Source organism: Mobula birostris, chromosome 8, assembly GCF_030028105.1.
Source record: "Mobula birostris isolate sMobBir1 chromosome 8, sMobBir1.hap1, whole genome shotgun sequence".
Taxonomy (NCBI): Eukaryota; Metazoa; Chordata; class Chondrichthyes; order Myliobatiformes; family Myliobatidae; genus Mobula; species Mobula birostris.
The window spans coordinates 103,001,813-103,028,947 of record NC_092377.1 but is presented as its reverse complement, the minus strand read 5'-3'; the positions used below and the strand labels follow the sequence as shown (position 1 = coordinate 103,028,947).

Here is a 27,135-nt window from a genome sequence, read left to right as displayed (position 1 = left end):
TCTAAATGTAAACTTTGTTTCCTTTCAAAATCCTCCAAGTTTAATTTTCTTGTTAAGGCAGTAAATTGCCAATTAAGCCTCCTTATTCTGTTATGCGGCAGGCATAACTTTATGCCATTAGTTTAATTTGTGATTATGATGCAAATTGGCATGAAACGATGCGGAACAATGAAATACATTTGTTACAATGGGAATAAATGTGTTGCATTCACCCCAGTGCTGGTCGTATTATCTATGTAACGAGAGACTAATTTAAATGGATGAAGAGTCTGCAACAGCCAGCTTTGTTTACTTTGTTAAGTGTCTTTAAAGAATTGCCAGGAGTATTACAGTTGGCAGGGCAGCATTGCTACAGACTGATTTGACCCAGCTGAACCAAGCTAAAAGCCAACTCAAATGCAGGATTGAAAAATGTAAAATAAGTGGTTTTTTTTGTAGCTGTCATTGAATAACCACACAATAGGAACAGTCTGAGATTTTAGACTGCCCATTTATTCTCTTTCCTAATCCTTAAATTTTAGGCAAAGTCAAAGGGTTGTGTTAAAATGCCATGCCATCCACTTCAGCAACAAAAAACTGTGGTCACCACAAAACCTTTTACGGCGCATTGCAGTGTTTCCTTTTTATCTGAATCTGCACTGTGTTTAAACATTATTTGGATCTTCCACATTTGCAACATTCTCACTGTCACGTACCCTGTGATGGGTTAAAGATCCAGCAGAAATGGAAAACACTTTGGAGTCCAGTATTGCTATTAACTAATAATATTTATTAGTAACTACACAATACAGTAATATAAATGCAGATAAATCAAACAGGTTAGCAATGATTATATATAAGTAAGTGTGAAAATATATGAAAACCAAGCTTCTTCAAGTAGATTAGTCTTATGATGATGAGTAAAGTTCAGTTCAGTTCATGGTATTGAATTGAGTAGTGATGGAGAGAGAGAGAGAGGTTTGAGTCTTCAGGTGAGCTGACGCCGTCGATCTTCCCGTTGTCCTCCGAAATCCTTTAGGAGTCACCGACTGTAACCACAACAAAGGGGACCTTTCTTCTGTGGTGGTGTTATCAACCCAGGCGAGGGTTGGACACACGAATAACTCCCCACCAATCACACCCTTTTCACACTGCGAGAGCCACTGATCGATCCGCCTGATCAATCCTCCAAAAACCCACCTTTCTGTGGGCACAACAAAGCTCTTCCAGTGTCCAAAATCATGTGTGTGTAGGTCTAACAGCTGACCTTCTATTTATCTCACCATGCTGAATGCCAACTGTCCATCAAGTAGCTCCTCCCTTCTATCTTTCTGCAAACTCGTTCCAGTTGCAGAGAACTTGTAAGAGTCATTTATCAATACTCAGGATCAATATCAACTCACCCCTTTTCGGGCTACTGGAAGTTTAATCAGGACCCACTCACTGGTGACTTTCACTAATGGAATCCATCTTGACTCTGATCATGTGTTTCTCTGTGTCTGTAACTGTCCTTGTAAAAAATAAACACGCTGCAGAGAAACCATAACATCGATTGTACATCAAATAACTCCACCTCTCTGTCTTCCCATGGCAACCCAAAAGCTGACAGCAGTAGTCAGTGTCCTTGTAAAAGTGTAAATATGAGCTGAAAGACAGACTCTGCCTCTCTCTCTCTCTCTCTCTCTCTCTCTCTCTCTCTCAATAACAAGGTGCTTGTGTTGCACAGCTCTCTCTCTCTTTTTAAAGGTATAGTCCATAAAAAATATAACTCCTAGGGGTACATAACACTCATGTTCTCAACATTTATTGCTTATTTATTATTAGTTCCGCAAGGCTCAGTGCTGGGACCCCAGTTGTTTACAATATATATTAATGACTTGGATGAGGGAATTAAATGCAGCATCTCCAAGTTTGCAGATGACACGAAGCTGGGCAGCAGTGTTAGCTGTGAGGAGGATGCTAAGAGGATGCAGGGTGACTTGGATAGGTTGCGTGAGTGGGCAAATTCATGGCAGATGCAATTTAATGTGGATAAATGTGAAGTTATCCACTTTGGTGGCAAAAATAGGAAAACATGTTTCTATGTTTCTATCTTTTTCTTGTTGTATTTACACAGTTTGTTATCTTTGCACATTGGTTGCTTGTCCATCCTGTTGGGGGTGGTTTGATTCTGTTATGATTCTTGGATTTACTGAGTATCCCCGCAAAAAAATGTATCTCAGGGTTGTATATGGTGACATATCCAGTATTGTGCAAAAGTCTTGGCTATATAGTACTTTGAAAGTGTTGATCCATAGCTGCCCAGAGATCCAAATGCCAATAGAATTTTCCAAATCATTACCAATCACACATTACAGTTAAGCCTTTCCTGTCCTCAGAACAACCAGAGGTATTGAAATTGCATTAAAATATACCAGAGGAGTCCCTTGAACCTGCCATACTCTTCAATAAGATCATGTTGGATCTAATCTTGGCTTTACTTCTGCTGTTCTCTGTAATCCTTGATTCCCTCAGACTTCCTTTGCACATTGGCTGTTTGTCGTTTTTTGTTTATGTATAGTTTTTTTGTAATTTCTATTGTATTTCTTTATTTTCCTGTAAAGCCTGTAAGTAAATCAATCTCAAAGTAGTATATGGTTGCATATACATACTTTGATTTTGACTAAAAATTAAACTCAGCCTTGGAAATATGCAGTGACTCAGCATCACAGATTTTTGGCAGTAGAAAATTCCAAAGGTTCCCAATGCATTGAGAACAATTTTCTCCTCATCTCTCTCTTAAATGTGCAACCCCCTATTACAAAATAAGTCAAGGTTATTAGAACTCAAAAGAAGCCCTTTTGGCCTGTTGTGCCCATGTTGGCTCCCAGCAGATCAATCTCATCCTATCAACTACATTCTCCTGGTATTTCCCTGTAGCCCTGCAACTTATTCCCTCTCATAGACCCATTAGTTCTTTATGCCTCATATCTATACTGAGGCAACCTGTATTTGGAATGTAAAGAACTGAGCAGCAGGGCAGCACGGTTGTGTAGTGACAAGCATCATGCTCTTCAGCACTAATGATAAGAATCTTGGGGTTCAATTCCTATAAGGAGTTTGTACATTCTCCCCTTGACCATGTGGTTTTCCTCCACATACTCCAGTTTCCTCCCACATTGGAAAAAGGCGTGCAGTCAGGGTTAGTAAGTTGTGAGTACACTATGTTGGCACCAGAAGCATGCTGACACTTGTGGGCTACCCACAACATATCCTTTGACTGTGTTAGTCGTTGACGCAAATGAAACACTTCACTGTATGCATTAATGTTTGATGTACATGCGATAAATAAAGCTAATCTCTATCTTGAAACCTATCTGGTCAATGGGGAGAGCAACACCTGAGGTCAGGGTTGAAGTCTGAGTGAAGACATCAGTGCTAGCTACCATATCATGTAATCCACTAAGCCCATTGTTTTAAATTCCCCTGTAAATTATAATAAATACATATCAAAAAATTAAATAAGTGCACATAAGAGAAAAAAATGGGAATATGCCATAGATCAAGTATAGATCTCCTGGGAGAACAATATCAGAATCAGGTTTATTATCACCTGTATGTGATGTGAAATTTGTTAACTTAGCAGCAACAGTTCAATGCAATACATAATATAGAAAAAAATAATAAATAAAATAAAAGTAATAATAAATAAGTAAATCAATTACAGTATACATATATTGAATATATTAAAAATCGTGCAAAAAACCAGAAGTACAATACAGTATATTAAAAAAAGTGAGGTAGTGTCTAAGGGTTCAATGTCCATTTAGGAATCGGATGGCAGAGGGGAAGAAGCTGTTCCTGAATCACTGAGTGTGTGCCTTCAGGCTTCTGTACCTCCTTCTTGATTGTAACAATGACAAAAGGGCATGCCCTGCGTGTTGGAGATCTTTAATAAGGGACGCTGCCTTTCTGACACACTGCTCCTTGAAGATATCCTGGGTGCTTTGTAGGCTAGTACCCAAGATGGAACTAACTAAATTGACAACCCACTGCAGCTTCTTTTGGTCCTGTGCAGTAGCCACCCGCGCCCCCCCCCCCCCCCATACCAGACAGTGATGCAGCCTGTCAGAATGCTCTCCACGGTACATCTATAGAAGTTTTTGAGTGTACTTGTTGACATGCCAAATCTCTTCAAACTCCTAATAAAGTATAGCCGCTGTCTTGCTTTCTTTATAACTGCATAGATATGTTGAGACCAGGTTAGATCCTCAGAGATCTTGATACCCAGGAACTTGAAACCGCTCATTCACTCCACTTCTGATCCCTCTATGAGGATTGATATGTGTTCCTTTGTCTTACCCTTCCTGAAGTCCACAATCAGCTCTTTCGTCTTACTGACAGTGAGTGCCGGGTTGTTGCTGTGGCACCACTGCATTAGTCATATCTCACTCCTGTACGCCCACTTGTCACCACCTGAGATTCTACCAACAATGATTGTATTGTCAGCAAATTTATAGATGGTATTTGAGCTATGCCTAGCCACACAGTCATGTGTATATAGAGAGTAGAGCAGTGGGCTAAGCACACACCCCTGAGGTGCACCAGTGTTGATCGTCAGCGAGGAGGAGATGTTATCACCAATCTGCACAGATTGTGGTCTTCCAGTTAGGAAGTCAAGGATCCAATTGCAGAAGGAGGTACAGAGGCCCAGGTTCTGCAACTTCTCAATCAGGATATTTGTCTCATCCTATCAATTAGAGAATATGTTATATTTCTTTTATTCTTGCCAATTGCCAACCTATAAACTGGCACCAACTGCATGAAAGATAAATATTTAAATCTTCTGTGTCTTCAAAATTCTTTCAGAATAATGTTTTACAAAGGAATGGAGTAATTTCTTAGTAACAACTGGAGACCAGCTAATTTCATTAAATTCTTTGCTCAACTCTTCAGTGTTTTTGTTTTAAACAGGTTGAAATAGAGCTAAAAGTACAAGGCAGTTGTTAAATACTGACAAAGCAACTTAAATTTTGGTTATTGTTGTGACAGTTTTGGAAAAACTAAACTCTTCCCAGCCAGCTTTCCTCTGGGTATGCTTGGCGAGCGATCATCAAGTTAATGCAGCATTGTTCAGAAACAATGACTTGTTTTTCTTCTACCAGTCTTGTGGGTTCTTGCTGTGTGTCATTGCTTGCAAATTTCAAAGAAAGAACAAATTTCTTTTGAAGCTGTCGGTTGTGGTTCAAATGAATTTGTCATTCTGATGGTGTTCACAGAATGCGATTTGGTGGCTGTTATGTTTAAAGATCTGCTATTTTTGCTTCAAATTGTGAGCAGTTTAATGGGTTAAATCTGATTGTTAATACATTATATATAATTTTAATATGCCATCCAAAATGAGTAATTTCAAAAGTTTTGTATGGTGCCATTAGTGAAGAAAATTTCCCAGTATGTACTTGGAGAGTGGGTAAAATGGAATGAAAAGCAGACATTGCATGATGCTTTAGGGCAGGTTGACCTTCCAGTTCTGTAATTTGGAATTAAATGCAGGCTAGACTGATGTGATGAAATTCTCCTCTGTTTGCTTGAAGCAAGTGGTTTTGTTTAGGAGGTGTAATCCATGGATCTGACAGTAATTGATGGTTGTTTTTGGAGAAGCCACAGAAGTCTTTGCAGAAAATATAATGTACTGGGGTAGGAAATTAGAATAGAATCAAGGTTGGTTTGTTCTGTTTCTGACCATGCTGGACCTAGTCGGGGAGTAATTGACTGGTGTTCTCTGTTTCTGACCATACGGGACCTAATCGGGGAGTAATTGACCAGTGTTCTCTGTTTCTGACCATACTGGACCTAGTAGCGGAGTAATTGACTGGTATTCTCTGTTTCTGACCATACTGGACCTAGTCAGGGAATATTTGACCGGTGTTCTCTGTATCTGACCATACTGGACTTAGTTGGGGAGTAATTGACCAGTTTTCTCTGTTTCAGACCATACTGGACTTAGTCATAGTCATGGTCATACTTTATTGATCCCGGGGGAAATTGGTTTTTGTTATAGTTGCACCATAAATAATAAATAGTAATAGAACCATAAACAGTTAAATAGTTATATGTAAATTATGCCAGTAAATTATGAAATAAGTCTAGGACCAGCCTATTGGCTCAGGGTGTCTGACCCTCCAAGGGAGGAGTTGTAAAGTTTGATGGCCACAGGCAGGAATGACTTCCTATGATGCTCTGTGTTGCATCTCAGTGGAATGAACCTCTGGTTGAATGTACTCCTGTGCCCACCTAGTACATTATGTAGTAGATGGGAGACATTGACCAAGATGGCATGCAACTTGGACAGCATCCCCTTTTCAAACACCACCATGAGAGAGCATTTGACCAGTTGTCTCTGTTTCTGACCATGCTGGACCTAGTCGGGGAGTAATTGACCGGTTTGCTCTGTTTCTGACCATGCTGGTCCTAGTTGGCGAGTATTTGACCAGTTGTCTCTGTTTCTGACCATACTGGACCTAGTTGGCGAGTATTTGACCTTGGGTGCTGAAAGCATGGAGAGTCCCTGTATATTTTCATCTAACTGAGCCCAATTATTTGTGATCGTATTATTTTTGAACATCCAGACAATGGTAGGAAAGATTGCCAAAGAAATGCACATCTCTCTTTATGCATTGTCATTGGATATCAAGTTCTCAGGCCATCTGCAGCCATGCCTGCCACTTCATTGTCCTGCTTGCTTCACACCTCTATGTACAAAGCCAAAACTTATTCAAGACGGACATGTAGTAGTCACACTTCATTTTCACCATATTATTCAGAAGTGGGCATTCACGTAGTGAGAATCCTTGTAGTTTTAAATTTGAATTGAAATTTAGTGTATCAAATGGAAAGGTTATCTTATGCTCATTATGACCTCATTTGACTGGCCTGTACCTTCTGATCATCTTAAGCTCAGGCCATCAATCCTTTTAACAATGTCCAGGTGGCAGTCAGGAAGAAGAATATAAATAATTACTGGCCATCCCATTGCATTGTTGATTTAGTTTAGAATGTTAACAGGCTGCAAATGAGATTTACCCGAAGAAGTGCCTAAGCAGTCATCTTCGTGTTCACCCTATCTTCTTTTGAAACATTGAATTCAGTTGATCTCCAGCAGATCAGGATCATCCCTCGGCAAACAAGAGCCCATGCTACAATTTTTGTCCTGGCCAAGGTATAACATCTGCTTAGCCCTCTCGATCAAGGTTATATGAAGCCATGGAAGTAGGTGGAGGATGGTCGTATGAGCAGCTGGTGCATATCACAAGTCCTGACACCAGGCAGACAATCTCTGAAGAGTATTTATAATGGCTGGGGTCACCAATCTTGTAAAGACACTGCACAGAAGAAGGCAATGGCAACATTTGCCAAGAACAAACATGGTCATGGAAAGACCTGCAAACGAATGCTGTCTGACCTTATAGTTAGTACCAGCGTCTGTACCTTGTGGGTTCGGTTGTTGACATGATCCTTCTCTATCCAGTGCTAACGATCAAATTCAAGTTTATTGTCATCTGACTGTACAGATGCACAACCAAATGAAACAATGTTGCTTCAGACCATAGTGCACCATCAACGCATGTTCCAAAATATTATACTATAGATAAGTTAATAAAAATATAATTGAAAATTCGTGTAGCACAGGTGAATGGTAAAGAGCTCGTTGAGGAAATGACGAGACCTTGGTGGTGGCACAGACTGAAGGAAGAAGCTGTTACCCAGTCTGGTAGTCCTAGTCCTGATGCTCCTGTGCCACCTCCTTGATAGTAGTGGGTTAAAGAGATTGTGGGATGGTTCAAAGGGAATCCTCAACAATGCTTTGAGCCTTTGTCTGCAACACTCCTGAGAAATGTCAAATAGTGGGGAGGGAGAGCGCAGCGATCCTGTCAGTTGTTTTACAGTCCTCTGTGGGGGTGCGGTCCAATGCCTTTCAGCTTCCAAACCGCACAATACTGCCAGACAGGACACTCTTGATGGTGCTATTGTAGAAAGTTGTTAGAAAGGTGACAAGGAGCTCTGTATTCCTGAATCTCCTCAGTGTAGAAGCTGCTGTTCCTCCTTGGCTAGTGAGGAGGTGTTGTGGGTCCAGGTTAGATCATCTATTATGTGCTCACTGAGAGCACTGGATACAGTAAATGACCCCAACAGTCTTGCAGGTGAAGTGTTACCACACTGGAAATGATTGTTGGGGCCCTGAATGGGGGTGAGGGAGGAGGTGTAGGACAGGTGTAGCACTTCTCCTGTTAAGTTCCAGGAGGAAGATCAATAGGGAGGGATGAGTGTACTAGGAAGATATGTAGGGAAATATTCCTCTGGAAAACCTTGGTTGACTACCACCTTGTAGGATAAACACTTTAAACCCCTGATGTTGTTAAATCAGCCATCTTATTAGTGATGTGCTAATTAACTGCCCTATTGCCTGACCAAAGTTTGCACGACCGAATATCCAAATATAGCATCTGTTTATTACGTTAAAGACAGCCCTGCCTTTGCATTGAGAATACATTTTGGCAGATGAACAGATATGACAAATGTCTCCAGAACCACAGTCAATGGTAGCACTGGGTGGGGATCTCTGTCACTTATGACTCATAGTAATCACAGATTTTATTTATTGGACATAAATTATTTCTTAAATTGGGATTCTATTGTAGTCTTTCCGATTTTAAAGTCAGTGAAAGGATTGGAAGAAGTTGTAATGTTGCTGTCATGATATGGGAATGTGAATTTTTCTTCTGCAAATATTCTGCCTACACCATTTGTATCAATGGTCATGAACTTCTTAATACAGCAATGCTATCAGTTCAAATTATTATATCATTAGTGTGGAATGCAGTATGCAACAGAGTGTAAAATGGTGACTGCATATTCATCATTTTAAGATGTAACAAAAAACTGTATTCATCCTCATTCAGACTTCAGTTTGATACAGTGTAAGATTTCTGGTCAGATTTTAACCATCTGTATATTAACATAAAATTTGAATTTAAATTGTTTATAAAGGTTATCAGACATCCTGAGGTCATGGTAGATGAAATGGGAATCGAACAGAGAACAGTATGCACAGGATGTTGTGCCAAACTAATTAAACTAGTGGTTAAATGCTTAACTAATCCCTTCTGCCTACGCATTGCCCATATCCTTCTATTCTCTGCAGATTTGTGTGCCTGTCTAAATGCCTCAATTGTATTTGCCTCCACTACCACCCTTGGAGCGCATTCCAGGCACCCACTGCAGTCTGCGTTTATTAAAAAAAAACACTCGCCCCAGCCCCACACATCTCCTTTGACCTTAAATGAATGTCCTCTGGTATTAGGCGTTTCAGCTCTGAGGAAAATATACTGGATGTTTATTCTATTTCTCCCTCTCATAACCCTATAAACTTGTACCAGACCCCTTCCTCGACTTTCCCCAATCTAGAGAAAACAAGCCAAGTTCATCCAATCTCTCCTTATAGCTCATAACATCTAATCCAGGCCCCATCATGGTAAACTTCCTGCATCCTCTCAAGCCTTCACATCCTTCCTATGGTGTGAATTGAATGATAGATAGCATGAAAGAGATTAATTCTATTTATTTATAGATATATATCTATCCAGTCTCAGCCATGTATGGTTTGTACTGGTACTAATTTCTTGCCAGATGGCCCTAGTTCCCCAACAATTGGCACATTCCTTGTTAATCCGGGGAACATCTGAGCAGGCATGACTTTTCTTGCTCTTCTCTCTCTGATCCAGAGGTTTTTGTGGGCAGATGCAGCGTAAGTGTGAGGAGTCCAGCCCAAGACCTCTATTGGACTGCCAGCACTGAGACCTGGAACCTGGACTCTCACGCCGCCGAGACCAGGCAGTTCCTGGTGTTGGCCTCTGAAGTTCCTGGTATAGTGAGACATTGACTCACTAATCCACCCGACAAGGGTGTACAACAGAGACATTGGGATGTCATTTGGACTGGAAAGTGCAGCTGGATGGTAGTGAAAAGTGCAAACTCATCAAGACTGAAGGAGTTGAGTTACCAGAAGACCACATACCAGATGTACAAGACAGCTACAAATACTTGTGAAACATCCACGAACATGTCAGGAAGATGGCCCCTAGGGACAACCTGCCAGGAGAATATCCCAGAGAGCCTTGGATATGGAAATGGAAGTGAGTGAAGCAGAGCCAAAGGCCATGGCAGGACAAGCCACTACACAGGATGTGCCATCGCCAGGTATCATTAGAGGTGGCTGACATAAGAAAGTCCTACCAATGGATGGAAATGGCAGGTCTGGGTGACAGCACAGAGGCACTGCTCATGGCTGCACAAGAATAGGCGCTGAGCACAAGAGCAATAGAAGCAGGGTCTATCACACCAGACAAGACCCAAGATGCAGACTGTGTAAGGAATCCACTGAAACCATCCAGCACATAGTAACAGGGTGCAAGATGCAGGCAAGGACAGCATACCCTGAATGGCATAACCAAGTTGCAGGAATTGTGTACAGGAACATCTGCACTGAGTATGGATTGGACACTCCTAAGTCCAAATGGGAACTACCCAAGAAGGTGGAGAATGACAGAGCTAAGATCCTGTGGGACTTTCAAATACAGACTGAGAAGCAGGTACTGGTCAACCAACCAGACCTAGTAATACTGGACAAGGAACAGAAGAAAGCAATAGCAATAGATATGGCAATCCTGAATGACAGCAACGTTAGGAGGAGAGAATATGAGAAGCTGGAGAAGTATCAGGGTTTGAAAGAGCAGATAGAAAGGATGTGGAAGGTTAAAGCCAGAGGAACCACATCTGAGATCTCGGTCCAGAAGAGAGCACTACTCGCAACAGCAAGGATATTACACCGAACCCTCAAGCTCCCAGGCCTCTGGTAGAGGACCTGAGATTGAGGGAAAAATACACATAAACACTACCCATAAGGGGTAAGAAGAAGAAAAATATATATACACAGTGCCTACAAAAAGAATTCAGCCCTGTTTAATGTTTTCAGTTTTATTGTTTTACAACATTTAATCACAGTAGATTTAATTTGGCTTTTTTTGACACTGATCAGCAGAAAATGACTCTTTGTGACAAATTGAAGACAGATCTCTACAAAGTGATCTAAGTTAATTACAAATATAAAATAATTACAAATCTAAATCACAAAATTGATTGCCATAAGTATTCAGCTCCTTCGATATGACAATCAAAATCATTGCTGATGCAGTCAGTTGGTTTTAGAGGGCACATAGTTAGTTAAATGAGAATCACTGTGTGCAGTTGAGGTGTTTCAATTGATTGTAGTGAAAATACACCTGTATCTGGAAGGTCCAGCTGCTGGAGAGTCAGTAACCTGGCAAAAACTACACCATGAAGACAAAAGAACACTTCAAACAACTCAGTGAAAAGATTATTGAAAAGCACGTCAGGAGATGAATACAGAAAATATCCAAGTCACTGAATATCCCTTGGATTCCAGTTAAGTCAACAATCAAGAAATGGAAAGAATATGGCACAGCTGTAAATTTGCCTAGAACAGGCCACCCTCAGAAACTGAGTGACCATGCAAGAAGCGGACTAGTGAGGGAGGCCACCAGGAGACCTATGACAACTCTGGAGGAGTTACAAGCTTCACTGGCTGAGATGGAGAGACTGTGCATACAACAACTGTTGTCTGGGTGCTTCACCAGTCGCAGATTTATGGGAGAGTGGCAAAGAGAAAGCTACTGTTTGGGGGAAAAAATCTCACATGAAATCTCGGCTAGAGTTTGGCGAAAAGCATGTGGGAGACTTTGAAGTCAGCTGGAAGAAGGTTCTATGGTCTGATGAAACCAAAATTGAGCTTTTTGTTTGTCAGACTAATCGCTATGTTTGGCATAAGCCAAACACTGCACATCATCAAAAACACATCATCCCTACCGTGAAGCATGGTGGTGGCTGCATTATGCTGTGGGGATGCTTCACTGCAGCAGGCTCTAGAAAGGTTGTAAAGGTAGAGGGTAAAATGAATGCAGCAAAATACAGGGAAATCCTGGAGGAAAACCTGATGCAATCTGCAAGAGAAATTTGATTTGGGAGAAGAATTGTTTTCTTGTAAGATAAAGCCAAAGGTACAAGGAATGGCTTAACAACAAAGTTAATGTCCTGGAGTGGCCAAATCAGAGTCCAGACCTCAATCCAAATGAGAATTTGTGGCTGGACTTGAAAAGAGTTGTTCACTCACGATCCCCATGCAATCTGACAGAGCTTGAGCAGTTTTGTAAAGAAGAATGGGGAAAAATTGCAGTGTTCAGATGTGCAAAGCTGATAGAGACCTATCCACACTGACTCAAGGCTGTAGTTGCTGCCAAAGGTGCATCTACTAAATACTGACTTGAAGGTGGTGAGTAATTATGCAATCAATTATTTTGTGTTTAATGATTGTAATAAATTTAGACCAATTTGTAGAAAATTGTTTTCACTTTGCCACAGTCTTTTCTGTTGATCAATGTCAAGAAAGCCAAATTAAATCCACTGTGATTTAATGATGTAAAACAATAAAACGTGAAAACTTCCAAGAGGGTGGGTGAGTACTTTTGATAGGCACTGTATTTTCTTGAGGAACCACCTTTCAAAGCTGTACTTGATACTGGGGAGGCTAGTGCCTGTGATGAGGCTGAGTTTATAACTTTCTGCAGCTTTTTCCAATCCTGTGCTGTGGCCCTCTCATATCAGGCAATTACTTTTAATTTTCTATAATGTTCATTAAAATGGATGTTTTTTGAAACTAATACATAATGTAAGGTAACAGACTGACAGATTTAGATTAGTTTACACCAAGATGTGATGAAATTCCTTGCTTTGTGTGAAGCTCACAGTGTGAACGGTGTATATGGTAGTAATAACTACGGTGATATGTGCAGCGACAAGTGCAAAAATAATGGAAAGGTACAAAGTACAGTCGTAAAAACTGAGGCAATGCATAAAAAATGCTGAAAGGTCCTTAACAGAAAAGATAGAATTAAGGGTTCCAGAATGTGGCAGTGCCGCTGTCAAGGGGATCTGAAAAGTGATTGGTTCAGAAGTGTGATTACAATGGGGAAGAAACTGTTCTTGAGTCTGGTCACATGAGAATTAAGGTATTTGCAGATACCTTCAGTGAGACCAGAGCTATAACCAAGTGCCTCTACAATCAGGTTCCAAAGGCTATGTAACATTAATCAAATACTTCTGCTTCAATGGTAGGGTCTGGCCAGCTAGTTGCACAGTATTGCACATTTTTCTCACAACCATCCCTGTTTAAAGAAAATCAGCTCCTATCTTATTTAATCTTACTTCACAGTTGACATTATCCAGTCCTGGTCTCATCTTCCTAAATCTCCTCTATAGCCTCTGCAATGTAATACAGTATTCTGCTGTGCTTGCTGTATGAAGGCATCCAGGGACGGGTTGGGTAAAGCTGTTTTAAAGCTGTGTCTCACTGAACAGGTGCCCCGGATGCCAGGTAGCCTCGAATGAGCCTGTGGTTGAGCTGCTGTGAGCAAGATGCTGTAGAAACTGCAGGCACTTCTGTTTCAAAGGATTTGCAAAGAGTTCCAGAGGAATTAAAGTTTGCGCGATTGTAAATGTAGTATTTAGCTAGATGGTAGTTTGTATGTCTGTTTGCTTTAAAAGAGCAGCACAGATTGGTCCTGTGTCTATATGACAATAATTCATTGAACTCTCAATGTGATGTTCCTTTAGAGCTGTGCGCCGATATGAAGGACACCTCAACCGTTGCCAACACTGTGGCATTGCCCTGAGTCCCTGTGGGAGATTTTTAGCTACAGGATCTGAAGATAAATGTGTAAGTATACTTTTGAAATTGAAGATGAATGCTTTACATGGTAATCTTTTAGCAAAATGTAAACTACAATCGTGTGAGCTATTGATTCGGAGAGGAACCAAGCAGTTCACAAAGCAAATTAAATTTATATAATCCTTCCAAGTAATGAAGCATGTAGAATTTGTTATATATATAATACTTTCTTCCCCCAGGCAGTTAATCTGATCAACCATTTTACTTAGCCACCCCATCACCCTCCTTATCTATACCCATGTCACTGCACAGTAATGTAAACACTTTAAACCACATCTACATTGTAAATACATGCTGATATTTATGTATTTATGCAAATTTTGTTCTATCTGGAACTTAACCTCTAACTTTAGTTTTATATAATTCTTTATAATTATTGAACGCTGTTATTTTTTGTTGTATATCACACCCTGACCAACACACTGCAGCAAATTCCCAATTAACATAAATGTATATGGTGAATAAAGGTGTTCTATCATCAAAACGTATCAGCAACAATTTCTATAATTTAAATAAAAATAGCTAGTCGAAAGGCTCATGGGGATGGTGTTGATACTAAATATGCTGAATAGCCCACTTTGCTGCCATTAATTCATAAATTTCTGCAGCAGTTTTTACTGGGACATTATTCAAAGCACCAATGCTAGACAGGTAGAGGTGCCGGGGGGGGGGGGGTAAGGGGCAATCTTAATCACGGCCTGTTTTCTAGAGGTCAGACCATACTGAATTACTGGACAAAGTAGGAGATTGTAGAGGTATCGTGAATGAACTGGAACTGTCACCAGGCATCACTGAATCATAGCTGAAAGATTATAACTGGGAGCTTAATGACCAAGGATGCACATTGTATTGAAAGGATAGGCAGGAAGGTAGAGGGGGTGGTGTTCCTCTGTTAGTAAAAAAATAAATTGAATCATTAGAAAGAGGTGACATAGAGTCAGAAGGTGTTGAATCATTGTGGGTAGAGCTAAGGAACTGCAAGGTTAAAAAAACCCTGATATCAGTTGTATACAGACACCTCCCCCCCCCAAACAGTAGTAAGAACGTGACCTACAAATTACAACAGGAGATAGAAAATACATGTCAAAAGGGCAATGTTACGAGAGTCATGGGGGATTTCAATATGCAGGAAAATCAAGTTGGTGCTGGATTCCAGAGAGGGAATTTTGAGGCTACGTCCACACTATGCTGGATAATTTTGAAAGCGCCGGTTTCGAGTAAAAACGACAGGCGTCCACACTAAGTGTTTTTCAAAATATCTCCGTCCACATTAGGCGGATATTTGGGAGAATCTCCTCCTACTGGGCATGCGCAGGACACACAGAAAACAAGCGAAGAGGAAACAGTATTCTTAGTGCACGTTTGTCCAATTACAGAGTAGAAAAACTTCAAAGGAATTGCTCTTGGCTCTCGCGCAGGAGGACTTAAAACTTAAAAAAAACAAATACTGGAGCGTATGGAGGCAACGGATAGGGAGTTCATGGACAGTATGACCCAGCTGATGACGAACATTGAAAAACTGACTAACTGTTGCATTAATAAAGCACCTTGTTAAATGTATAAAATGTCTGCATCAGCGTTATCTTGTATTTCCATACAATGTTACATTAGGCTGTTACACATCTATTGTCAGAGAAGTACTTGCATAAATAGGTAAACCACCATACAAGCAAGGACAGAAAACAGGGCGAAGTGAGTATTCTTATTTATTTAGTAAGCTATGGGTCAAAGTATTTGGTGAGTATATTTCTAACCCTTCTGGCTTCAGTCTCGTCCGTCTGTTCTGAAATTGTTAGGTGGTGGCGTTCAAGAAAACAACGAACATCTGTTCTGGCACATCATGACAGCGTTTTTAAATAGTCAAAAAAGCTCACTTTACAATTTAACTCTCATGCCGTTCACACTGACTGCGCGTTATAATAGCTTGCGCAGTACCAAGCAGAAGCAGAAAAAGCATTGTTGTTGTGGTGTTGTCATGACAATGTTTTTAAATTTCTCTGTTTACCCCGTACACACTACGCCGGATATTAAGCGCTTTCAGATTTATTCACTCTGGAGAACGTTTTCGAAAATCTCCGTTTTCGGGGGCTGAAAACACCGGCTCAGTGTGGATGGCAGGGCAAAACAAAGAGAAAAAGGTTTGTTTTCAAAATTATCCGGCGTAGTGTGGACGTACCCTTAGAGTGCCTATGAGATGGCTTTTTGAGCAGCTTGTGGTTGAGCCCACCAGGGGATCAGCTATTCTGGATTGGGTGTTGTGCAATGAAACAGAATTGATTAGAGACCTTAAGGTAAAAGAACCATTAGGGGAAAGTGATCATAATGTGATTGAATTCACCCTGAAATTTAAGAAGAAGCTGAACTCAGTTGTATCCGTATTTCAGTGGAGTAAAAAAGGAATTACAAAACAAATGAAAGAGGAGTTGGCCAGAAATGATTGGAAAAGAACACTGACAGAGATGACAGCAGAGTGGCAATGGCTGGAATTTCTAGATGCAATTTGCAAGGCACAGGATGTATACATCCCAAGGAAAAAAGAGTATTCTAAAGGAAAGATGACATAACCGCGGCTAACAAGAGAAGTTAAAGCCAACATAAAAGCCAAAAAAAGGGCATATAATAGAGCAGAAATTAATGAGATGTTAGAGGTTTGGGAAGCTTTTAAAAACCAACAGAAGGCAACTAAAAAAAGTCTAAAAAGGTAAGATGGAATACGAAAGTAATCTTGCCAAAGGTATTAAAGAGGATAGCAAAAGTTTCTTTGGATACATAAAGTTTAAAAGAGAAGTGAGACTGGATATTGGACTGCTGGAAAATGATGCTGGAGAGGTGGTGATGGGGGAGAGGAAAGTGGCGGATGAACTGAATAAATATTTTGCATCAGTCTTCACTGTGGAAGACACTAGCAGAATGGTGGGAGTTCCAGATGTCAGGGCATGAAGTGTGTGAAATTACCATAACATGTCTCTCCACTCTTCAAGAAGGGAGAGAGGCAGAAGAAAGGAAATTGTAGGTCAGTTAGTCAGTTAGTGGTTGGGCAGATGTTGGAGTTGATTGTTAAGGATGAGGTCTCAGGGTACTTGGAGGCACAGGATAAAATAGGCCTTAGTTAGCATGGTTTGTTCAAGGGAAAATCAGGCCTGACAGATCTGTTGGAATTCTTTGAAGTAACAAGCAGGTGAGGCAAAGGAGAATCTGTTGATGTTGTTCACTTGGATTTGCAGAAGGCCTTTGACAAGGTGCCACACACGAGGCTGCTTAACAAGATACAAGCCCATTATATTACAGGAAAGATTCTAGCATGGATAAAGCAGTGGCTGATTGGCAGGAGGCAAAGAGTGGGAATAAAGGGAACCTTTTCTGACTGGCTACTGGTGAACAGCGGTGTTCCACAGGCATCTGTGTTGGGACCAATTCTTTTTATGTTGTATGCCAATGGTTTGAATGATGGAATTTGATGGCTACGTTGCAAAGTTTGCAAACACTTTGAAGATAGATGGAGGAGCAGGTAGTTTTGAGGAAGTAGAGAGGCCACAGAAGGACTTAGACAGATTAGGAGAGTAGGCAAAGAAATGGCAGATGGTATACAATGTCAGGAAGTATATAGTAACGCACGTTGATAGAAGAAATGAAAGGGTTGACTTTTTCTAAATGGAGAGAAAATACTAAAAAACTGAGGTGCAAGCGGGCTTGGGAGTCTTCGGGCAGGATTCCTTAAAGGTTAATTTGCAGGTTAAGTCTGTGATGAGGCAGCCAAATGCAATGTTAGCATTCATTTCAAGAGGACTAGAATATAAAGCAAGGATGTAACGTTGAGACTTTATAAAGCACTGGTGAGGCCTCACTTGGAGTATTGAGAGCAGGTTTGGGCCCCTAATCTTAGAAAGGATGTGCTGAAACTGGAGAGAGTTCAAAAGAGATTCACGAAAATGATTCCAGGATTGTATAGCTTGTCATGAAGAGCATTTGATGGCTCTGGGCCTATTTCCACTAGAATTCAGAAGAATGAGGGGTGGCCTCATTGAACCTATCGAATGGTGAAAGGCCTTGTTAGAGTGGATGTAGAGAGGATGTTTCCCATGGTGGGAGAGTCTAAGATCAGAGAACACAGCCTCAGAATAGAAGGCCGTCCTTTTAGAACAGAGATGAGGAGGAATTTCTTTAGCCAGCGGGTGGTGGATCTGTGGAATTCTTTGCCACAGGCAGCTGTGGAGGCCAAGTCTTTATGTATATTTAAGGCAGAAGTTGATAGAGTCTTGATTGGTCAGGACATGAAGGGATACGGGGAGAAGGCAGGTGATTGGGGCTGAGAGGAAAATTGGATCAGCCATGATGAAATGGCAGAGCAGATTCAATGGGCCAAACAGCCTAATTCTGCACCTATGTCTTGTGGTTGAAATATTGGGAATAATACCAATGATCAAATGTACAGATCAATTCACAAACCTAATTAATCATCAGTTATCAGGTTTATTATCACTGACGAATGGTGTAAAATAAATAGATAATGTTCAGATATCTGATGGTGGAAGGGTCAGCTGTTTTGAAAACATCACTTGGCCTCTTTGTGATTGCAGCAGTACGTTGGGTCCAAGATAGATTCTCTGAGATACTGACAAACAGGAACTTGTAGCTGCTCATCCTTTCCTTAGCTAACACACCCACTCAGTGAGGACTGGTGTGTGTGCTCTCAACTTCCCCTCTCAGAAGTCCATGTTCAAATCCTTCGTCTTGCTGATGTTGAGTGCAAAGTTGTTGCATCATCACTTAAGCAGCTTATCTATCTCATTTCTCTACAACATTCAAAAAAGATTCAAAAAAACTTTATTCATTCTAACCGTGCATCAACTCTGCAGGGCAGAATGAGACAGCGTTTCTCAAGAGCAGTGAAATCTTAACATAACAAACGCAACACTAAATAATAAACGTAACAATAAATAGTAAAACACAACAGCCACATGTCAGTTAAAATCAAGTTATAAGTGTCCAGTGCAAGTTAAAAGTGTCCAAAGCAGAATCAGGTAGAGCAGCTATTTAGCAGTCTGACTGCCTGTGGGAGGAAGCTGTTTAGTAGCCTTGTGGTTTTAGTTTTGATGCTCCTGTAACGTTTGCCTGATGGCAGAAGAACAAACAGTTCATGGAGAGGGTGTGAGGGGTCTTCAATGATGTACCGTGTCTTCTGGAGGCATCAACTCTGAAAGAGGTCTTGGACAGAAGGTAGGGAGACCCCAATAACCTTCTCTGCTCCCCTAACCATCCTCTGCAAGGCTTTTTTGTCGACAGCACTGCAGCTGGAGTACCAGGTTGTGATGTAAAAGGTCACCACACTCTCAACCACGCCTCTGTAGAATGTAGTTAAGAAGTTAGTGGGGAGTGATGCTTGTTTAAGCTTCCTCAGAAAGTGCAATCTCTGCTGGACCCATTTCACAATCCCAGTGGTGTTCCTGGACCAGGTGAGATTGTCCAAGATCTGCACCCCAAGGAACTTGATGTTTTCCACTCTCTCCACTGTGGAGCCGCTGATGCTGAGGGGTGTGTGCTCAGGCTGAGACCGTCTGAAATCGACGATCATTGCCATCTGAGATTCTGCCAACAATGTTGGTATTGCCAGCGAATGTTTTCGATGGCATTTGAGCTGTGCCTAGCCTCACAGTCTTGGGTGTAGAGAGAGTAGCGCAGTGGGCTAAGCACACATACTTGAGGTGTAACTTATGTAGCTGTAACATTACCTCTCAGCTCTTAAACTCAATCACACGGCTGATGAAGGCCAATGCACCGTATGCCTTCTTAACCACAGAGTCACCCTGCGCACCAGCTTTGAGTGTCCGATGGACTCAGACCCTAAGATCCGTCTGATCCTCCACACAGCCAAGAGTCTTACCATTAATACTATATTCTGCCATCATATTTGACCTACCAAAATGAACCACCTCACACTTATCTGGGTTGAACTCCGTCTGCCACTTCTCAGTCCAGTTTTGCATCGTATCAATGTCCAGCTGTCACCTCTGACAGTCCTCCACACTATCCACAACACCCCTAAACTTTGTGTCATCAGCAAATTTACTAACCCATCCCTCCACTTTCTCATCCAGGTCATTTATAAAAATCGCTAAGAGAAGGGGTCCCAGAACAGATCCATGAGGCACACCACTGGTCACTGTCCTCCATGCAGAATATGACCCATCTACAACCACTCTTTGCCTTCTGTGGGCAAGCCAATTCTGGATCCACAAAGCAAGGCCCCCTAGGATCCCATGCCTTCTTACTTTCTCAATAAGCCTTGCATGGCTTATGAAATGCCTTGCTGAAATCCATATACACTACATCTACTGCTCTACCTTCATCCATGTGTTTAGTCACATCCTCAAAAAATTCAATCGGGCTCGTAAGGCGCAATCTGCCTTTGACAAAGCCATGCTGACTATTCCTAATCATATTATGCCTCTCCAACTGTTCATAAATCCTGCCCCTTAGAATCTTTTCCGTCGACTCACTGGTTAATAATTTCCTGGGCTATCTTTACTCTCTTTCTTGAATAAGGGAACAACATCTGCAACCCACCAATCCTCCCCTCTCCTGTCCCCATTGATGATGCAAAGATCATTGACAGAGGCTCAGCAATCTCCTCCCTTGCCTTCCACAGGAGCTTGGGGTACATCTCATCCAGTCCCGGAGATTTATCCAACTTGATGTTTTCCAAAAGCTCCAGCACATCCTCTTTCTTTATGTCTATATGCTCAAGCTTTTCAATCTGCTGTAAATCATCCCTACAATCGCCAAGATCCTTTTCCGTAGTGAATACTGAAGACTGAAGCAAAGTATTAATTAAGTATTTCTGCTATCTCCTCTGGTTCCTTACATACTTTTCCACTGTCACACTTGGTTGGTCCTATTCTCTCACATCTTGTCCTCTTGCTCTTCACATACTTGTAGAGTGCTTTGGGATCTTCCTTAATCCTGCTCGCCAAGGCCTTCTCATGGCCCCTTCTGGCTCTCCTAATTTCATTCTTAAGGTCCTTCCTGCTAGCCTTATAGTGTTCCAGATCTCTATGGTTACCTTGTTTTTTGAACCTTTCGTAAACTTTTCTTCTTGACTAGATTTTCAACAGCCTTTGTACACCACGGTTCCTGTACCCTACCACCCATCCCTGTCTATCTCATTGGAACATGCCTATGCAGAACGCCACGCAAATATCCCCTGAACATTTGCTACATTTCTGCCGTACATTTCCCTGAGGACATCTGTTCCCAATTTATGCTTCCAAGTTACTGCCTAATAGCCTCACATTTCCCTTTACTCCAATTAAATGCTTTCCTAACTTGTCTGTTCCTATTCCTCACCAATGCTATGGTAAAGGAGATAGAATTGTCATCACTATCTGCAAAATGCTCTCCCACTGAGAGACCTGACATCTGACCAGGTTCATTTCCCAATACCTGATCAAGTATAACCTCTCCTCTTGTTGGGTTATCTGCATATTGTGTCCGGAAACCTTCCCGAACACACCTAACAAACTCTACCCCATCAAAACACCTTGCTCTAGGGAGATGCCAATCAATATTTGGGAAATTAAAATCTCCCACCATGACAACCCTGTTATTATTACACCTTTCCAGAATCTGTCTTCCTATCTGCTCCTTGATGTCCCTGTTACTATTGGGTGGTCTATAAAAAACACCCAGTAGAGTTATTGACCCCTTCCTGTTCCTAACTTCCACCCAAAGAGACTCAGTAGACAATCCCTCCATGACTTCATCTGTGACATTATCTCTGATCAGCAATGCCACACCCCCACCTCTTTTGCCTCCCTCCCTGTCCTTTCTGAAACATCTAAAGTCTGGCACTCTAAGTAACCATTCCTGCCCCAAAACCATCCAAGTCTCTGTAATGACCACAACATCATAGCTCCAAGTACTGATCCACTCTCTAAGCTCATCTGCTTTGTTCATGATGCTTCTTGCATTAAAATAGACACATCTCAAACCTTCGGTCTGAGTGTATCCCTTCTCTATCAACTTCCCATCTTTTCTCTTGCACTGTCTCCAAGCTCTCTCTATTTGTGAGCCAACCGCCCCTTCCTCTGCATCTTCAGTTCAGTTCCCACCTCCCAACAATTCTAGTTTAAACTCTCCTGAATAGATGAGGAAGATGAGAATTTAGTTGCAGACAGACGTACAGCCTGATGTAATGGTAAGAGTTATATTTAAGAAGTTTCAATCTCAATTAATCTCTCATTTTATGCTATCCTTCTGTAGAGAAAGAACATAAGAGCACAGCACTAAAAAAGACCCTTCATCCCACAATGTTGTGCCCAACCAGCTAAAATGTAAATTTAAAAAAACCCAAAAACGAATCCCCCCTACTTACACAATGTCCTGATCCCTCCATCTTCCTGATATTCATGTGCCTATCTAAACATCTCTTGAAAGTCTCTAATGTATTTGCCTCTACCACAATACCAGGCAGCACATTCCAGGCATCCACCACTCTCTGAGTAAAAAACTTGCCCCTTACCCCTTTGAATGTACCTCTCTCACCTTCAGTGATTGCCTTCTAATGGTATTAGACATTTCTAGTCTGGGAAAAAATGCTCCCTGTCTACTCTCTCTCTGCATCTCATAATCTTGTAAACCTCTATCAGGTCTCCCCTCAGGCTCCTGCGCTCCAGAGAAAACTGCCCAAGTTTAACCAGTCTTTCATGATAGCACGTTCACTCTAAACCAGGCAGAATCCTGGTAAACCCCTTCTGCACCCTCTCCAAAGCCTTAACTCCCTTCCTAAAGTGGGGCAACCACCACTGTATGCAATGTGACAGTTAGAATACCTAGTCTCTTATTGTCACTAACAAATTAACTCTGCTTTAGCAGTGGGATAATGGGTAGGATTTTATTGGTTCTAAAATGAATATGTTTAAACAGAAACAAGTCCAGCCATTTTGTACACGTGGGACTTGAATTTACTTGACAGTGATGGCAATTGTGCGTGTGACCAGTTCACAGAGTCTATGACTGTGTTGGTGACCCCAATGATTTATATGAGGATAGTGCAAATATGTAGATAAAACTAAAAATATAGGTAACATATAAAGTGCTGGAGAAACTCAGTGATTCATGCAGCATCTATGGAGGGAAATGAGCAGTCAACATTTCAGGTTAATTTTTGGTGCGTGTTGCTTCAGATTTCCAGCATTTGTAATCTCTTGTGTTTCTAAGTTTGATGGTTAGTCCCCTTCTATTTAAAAAAAGATTTTAGACCATAAGACCATAAGACAGGAGCAGAATTAGGCCATCTGGCCCATCGAGTCTGCTCTGCCATTCAATCATGGTTGATCCTTTATTCTTTTACTCCTCAACCCCAGTTCCCGGCCTTTTCCCCATAACCTTTGATGCCATGTCCAATCAAGAACCTGTCAATCTCTACCTTAAATACACCCAGTGACCTGGCCTCCACAGCTGCATATGGCAACAAATTCCATAAATTCACCACCCTTTAGCTAAAGAAATTTCTCCGCATCTCTGTTTTGAAAGGGTGCCCCTCTATCCTGAGGCGGTGCCCCGTTGTCCTAGACTCTCCCTTTCCACATCTACTCTCTCTAGGCCTTTCAATATTCGAAAGGTTTCAATGAGAGCCCTTCTCATCCTTCTGAATTCCAGCGAGTACAGACCCAGAGCCATCAATGTTCCTCGTATGATAACCCTTCCATGTCTGGAATCATTCTTGTGAACCTCCTCTGGATCCTGTCCAATGCCTGCACATCTTTTCTAAGATGAGGGTCCCAAAACTGTTCATAATCTTCAAGGTGAAGCCCCATCAGTGCCTTATAAAGCCTCAGCATTACATCCTTGTTCTTGTATTCTAGACTTCTTGAAATAAATGCTAACATGACATTTGCCTTCTTCACCACTGACTAAACCTGCAAGTTAACCTTCAGGGTGTTCTGCACAAGGGCTCCCAAGTCTCTCTGCATCTTAGATTTTTGGATTTTCTCCCTGTTTAGAAAATTGTCCGCACATTTATTTCTACTACTATAGTGCATAACCATGCATTTTCCAACATTGTATTTCATTTGCCACTTTCTTGCCCATTCTCCTAATTTGTCTAAGTCCTTCTGCATCCTACCTGTTTCCTCAACACTACCTGCCCCTCCACCAATCTTCATGTCATCTGCAAACTTGGGTAGAGAGAGTGAGCAGTTTCAAGTTCCTGGGTGTCAAGATCTCTGAGGATCTAACCTGGTCCCAACATATCGATGTAGTTATAAAGAAGGCAAGACAGCAGCTCTACTTCATTAGGAGTTTGAAGAGATTTGGCATGTCAACAAATACACTCAAAAACTTCTATAGATGTACCATGCAGAGCATTCTGACAGGCTGCATCACTGTCTGGTACGAGGGTGAAGGGCTACAGCACAGGACCGAAAGAAGCTGTAGAGGGTTGTAAATCTAGTCAGCTCCATCTTGGGTACTAGCCTACAAAATACCCAAGACACCTTCAGGGAGCGGTGTCTCAGAAAGGCAGCGTCAATTATTAAGGACCTGCAGCACCCAGGGCGTGCCCTTTTCTCACTGTTACCATCAGGTAGGAGATACAGAAGCCCGAAGGCACACACTCAGCGATTCAGGAACAGCTTCTTCCCCTCTGCCATCCGATTCCTAAATGGGCATTGAAATCTTGGACACGACCTCACTTTTTTTAACATACAGTTTCTGTTTTTGGACTTTTTAAAATCTATTCAATATATGTATACTGTAATTGATTTACTTATTTATCTGTTATTAATGTTATTTTTATTTCATTTGTTATTTTTTCTGTGTTATGTATTGCATTGAACTGCTGCTGCTAAGTTAACAAATTTCATGTCACATGCCGGTGATAATAAACCTGATTCTGATTCTGATCTATAAATCATTTATATACAGCATAAAAAGAAGTGGTCTGAACACCGACTGTTGCCGCACACCACTAGTCACTGGCAGCCAACCAGAAAAGGATCCTTTTATTCCCCCTTGCTGCCTCCTACCAATCAGCCAATGCTCTAAACATGTTGGTAGCTTTAATGCAGAATGTAAGGGAATAATCTGAGATTCAGATTCAGATTAGTTTATTGCCATGTACATTCTGATTCTAATACAGAGAAAAGCTTGTCATGCACACCGTTTATACAGGTTAGAGCATTGGCGCATTGAGACAAAAGGAGATAAAACAATAACAATACTGTATAGAATGAAGTGTAAAAGTTAGAGAAAGTGCAGTGCAGGTAAATGATAATGTAGAAGATTATAATGGGGTAGATTGTGAAGCTAAGAGTCCATGGAGGAGATAAAATGTCACATTTCCATTTTTGGAGGTGATATTTCCATGGGTGTATGGTCAAGTTGACTGAGTGGACGAGAATATGGCAGAAGGAATATTATAATGAAACACTGAGGTCATTCACCTTGATGAATAAAACTGAAAAGCAGAATGTTTGTTTGAAGCAATAGCTAATGTTAATGTTTGTAGGGACCCTGCGGGTGGGGGGGGCGGTTATCCCTGTGCACAAAGAAAAGTGTACAGACACAGCAAGTGATTAAAAGGGCAAATGGTATGTTAGCCTTATTAGGCAAGAATTTGAATGCAGGGCAAAGGGAATTTCATTGCAATTGTACAGAACTTTGTAGGTACTGCACCTGACATGAACAGTTTTGGTCTCTTTTTATGTAAAAGGACATGTAGTGGGGATACAGGTAGACATTACATAATAGGCAGTACATATCTGAATCCTGGGGCAGCAGGTCTGTCAGATGAGAAAAGATTAAGTTGACTAGGACTGTTTTCAACAGAGATTGGAAGAATGAGAAGAGATCTAAATGAAACTTGAAAGAGAAAATATTGACATAGATAGACAGACTTGATCTGGGGAGGTTGTTTTCTCCGTAGAAGAAGAAGTGACAGTTTCAAGGCAAAGGACAACATATTTAGGACTGGGATAAGTAGACATTTCTTCAATGGAACTTTGTAACATTGCAATACAACTTTGGAATTCTCTACTACAGATGACTGTCAAAGCTCAGATGCTATATTCATTCAATACAATGACCTATACATTTCTGCTCACTAAGGAAATCGAGGCATAAGGTGATAATGCAGGATTGGTTCAGAGGTTGATCGGCCATGACCTGAATGAATGATGATTATGCTTGTTAGAAAGGTGATTGACTTACTCGGTCCATCATGGGTAATGCCCTCCCTGCCATTGAGCAAATCCACAGGGAGCACTGTTGCAGGAAAGCGGCGCCCATCATCAAGGGCCCCACCATCCAGACCATGCTCCCTTTTTGTTGCTGCCATCAGGAAGGAGGTAGATGAGCCTTTCCCACACCAGCAAGTTCAGGAACAGTTATTACCCATCAACCATTAGACTGTTGAACTAAAGGGGATAACTTCACTCAATTTCACTCACCCCAACACTGAACTGATTCCACAACCTATGGACTCACTTTCAAGGACTCTTCATCTCATATCTCAATATTTATTGCTTATTTATTATTATTATTATTTTGTTTTTTATTTCTTTTTGTATTTTCAGTTTGTTTTCTTTTGCACATAGGTTGTTAGTCCATCTTGAGTGCAGTTTTTATTGATTCTATTATTTCTTTGCACTTACTGTGAATGCCTGCAAGGAAATGAATCTCAGGGTTGTATATGGTGACATATATGTACTTTGATAATAAACTTGCTTTGAAATTTACTCTCTTATTTCTTGTATCTAATGATGAATCAAATAGTTATCCGTATCTTCAAGTGCACTGAGAAAACAGCACAGTCAAAAATTGGGTACAAAGCTGTCACCCAATACATTTCAAAGAAAAGCACAAATTATACTGCAAGGTCTTATTCGGACTTTTTGAGATAGATGATCTTTTTACAATTGCTTACTTATTGCATCATGACTTTAAGAGGGTGTTGTTACAGTTTCAATTTAAAGATGGTAATAGCTGTTGATTGACCATGCACGGGACTGACTACCCGCTTGGTAAAGACTTTAGCTTTTGTACTTCGATGGAGTATAATATTTTTTGCCTTTGATCTTTTTTTATATTATGAAAGATAAAAGGAAACAGAATTCCTCCAGACTGTCATCATATATCTTAAGCTGTCAGGGAGCTAGCAATTTGTGAATCTCTCCAGTGTGGCTCATTCCAGTTCCTTATAGCCAGTGGATTTTCATGCACTTCATTAAGTTCGATAATTTTAATAACAACTAAATGTCGTAACTTATTGTTCATATTGTTATTATTCATCTACCGTGCAACCATCCAGCTTCTGAACT

At 41.1% G+C, this 27,135-nt stretch overlaps 1 protein-coding gene across 1 annotated transcript in view; it reads left to right on the top strand.

Moving 5' to 3' along the window:
• The window catches only part of wdr27 (WD repeat domain 27), a 292,507-nt gene that overhangs the window by 239,243 nt on the left and 26,129 nt on the right, over nucleotides 1-27,135 (top strand). The window contains exon 23 of the mRNA XM_072266892.1: nucleotides 13,705-13,807. Coding sequence (XP_072122993.1) covers nucleotides 13,705-13,807 — 103 coding nt within the window. The remainder of the gene's footprint in view (nucleotides 1-13,704; nucleotides 13,808-27,135) is intronic.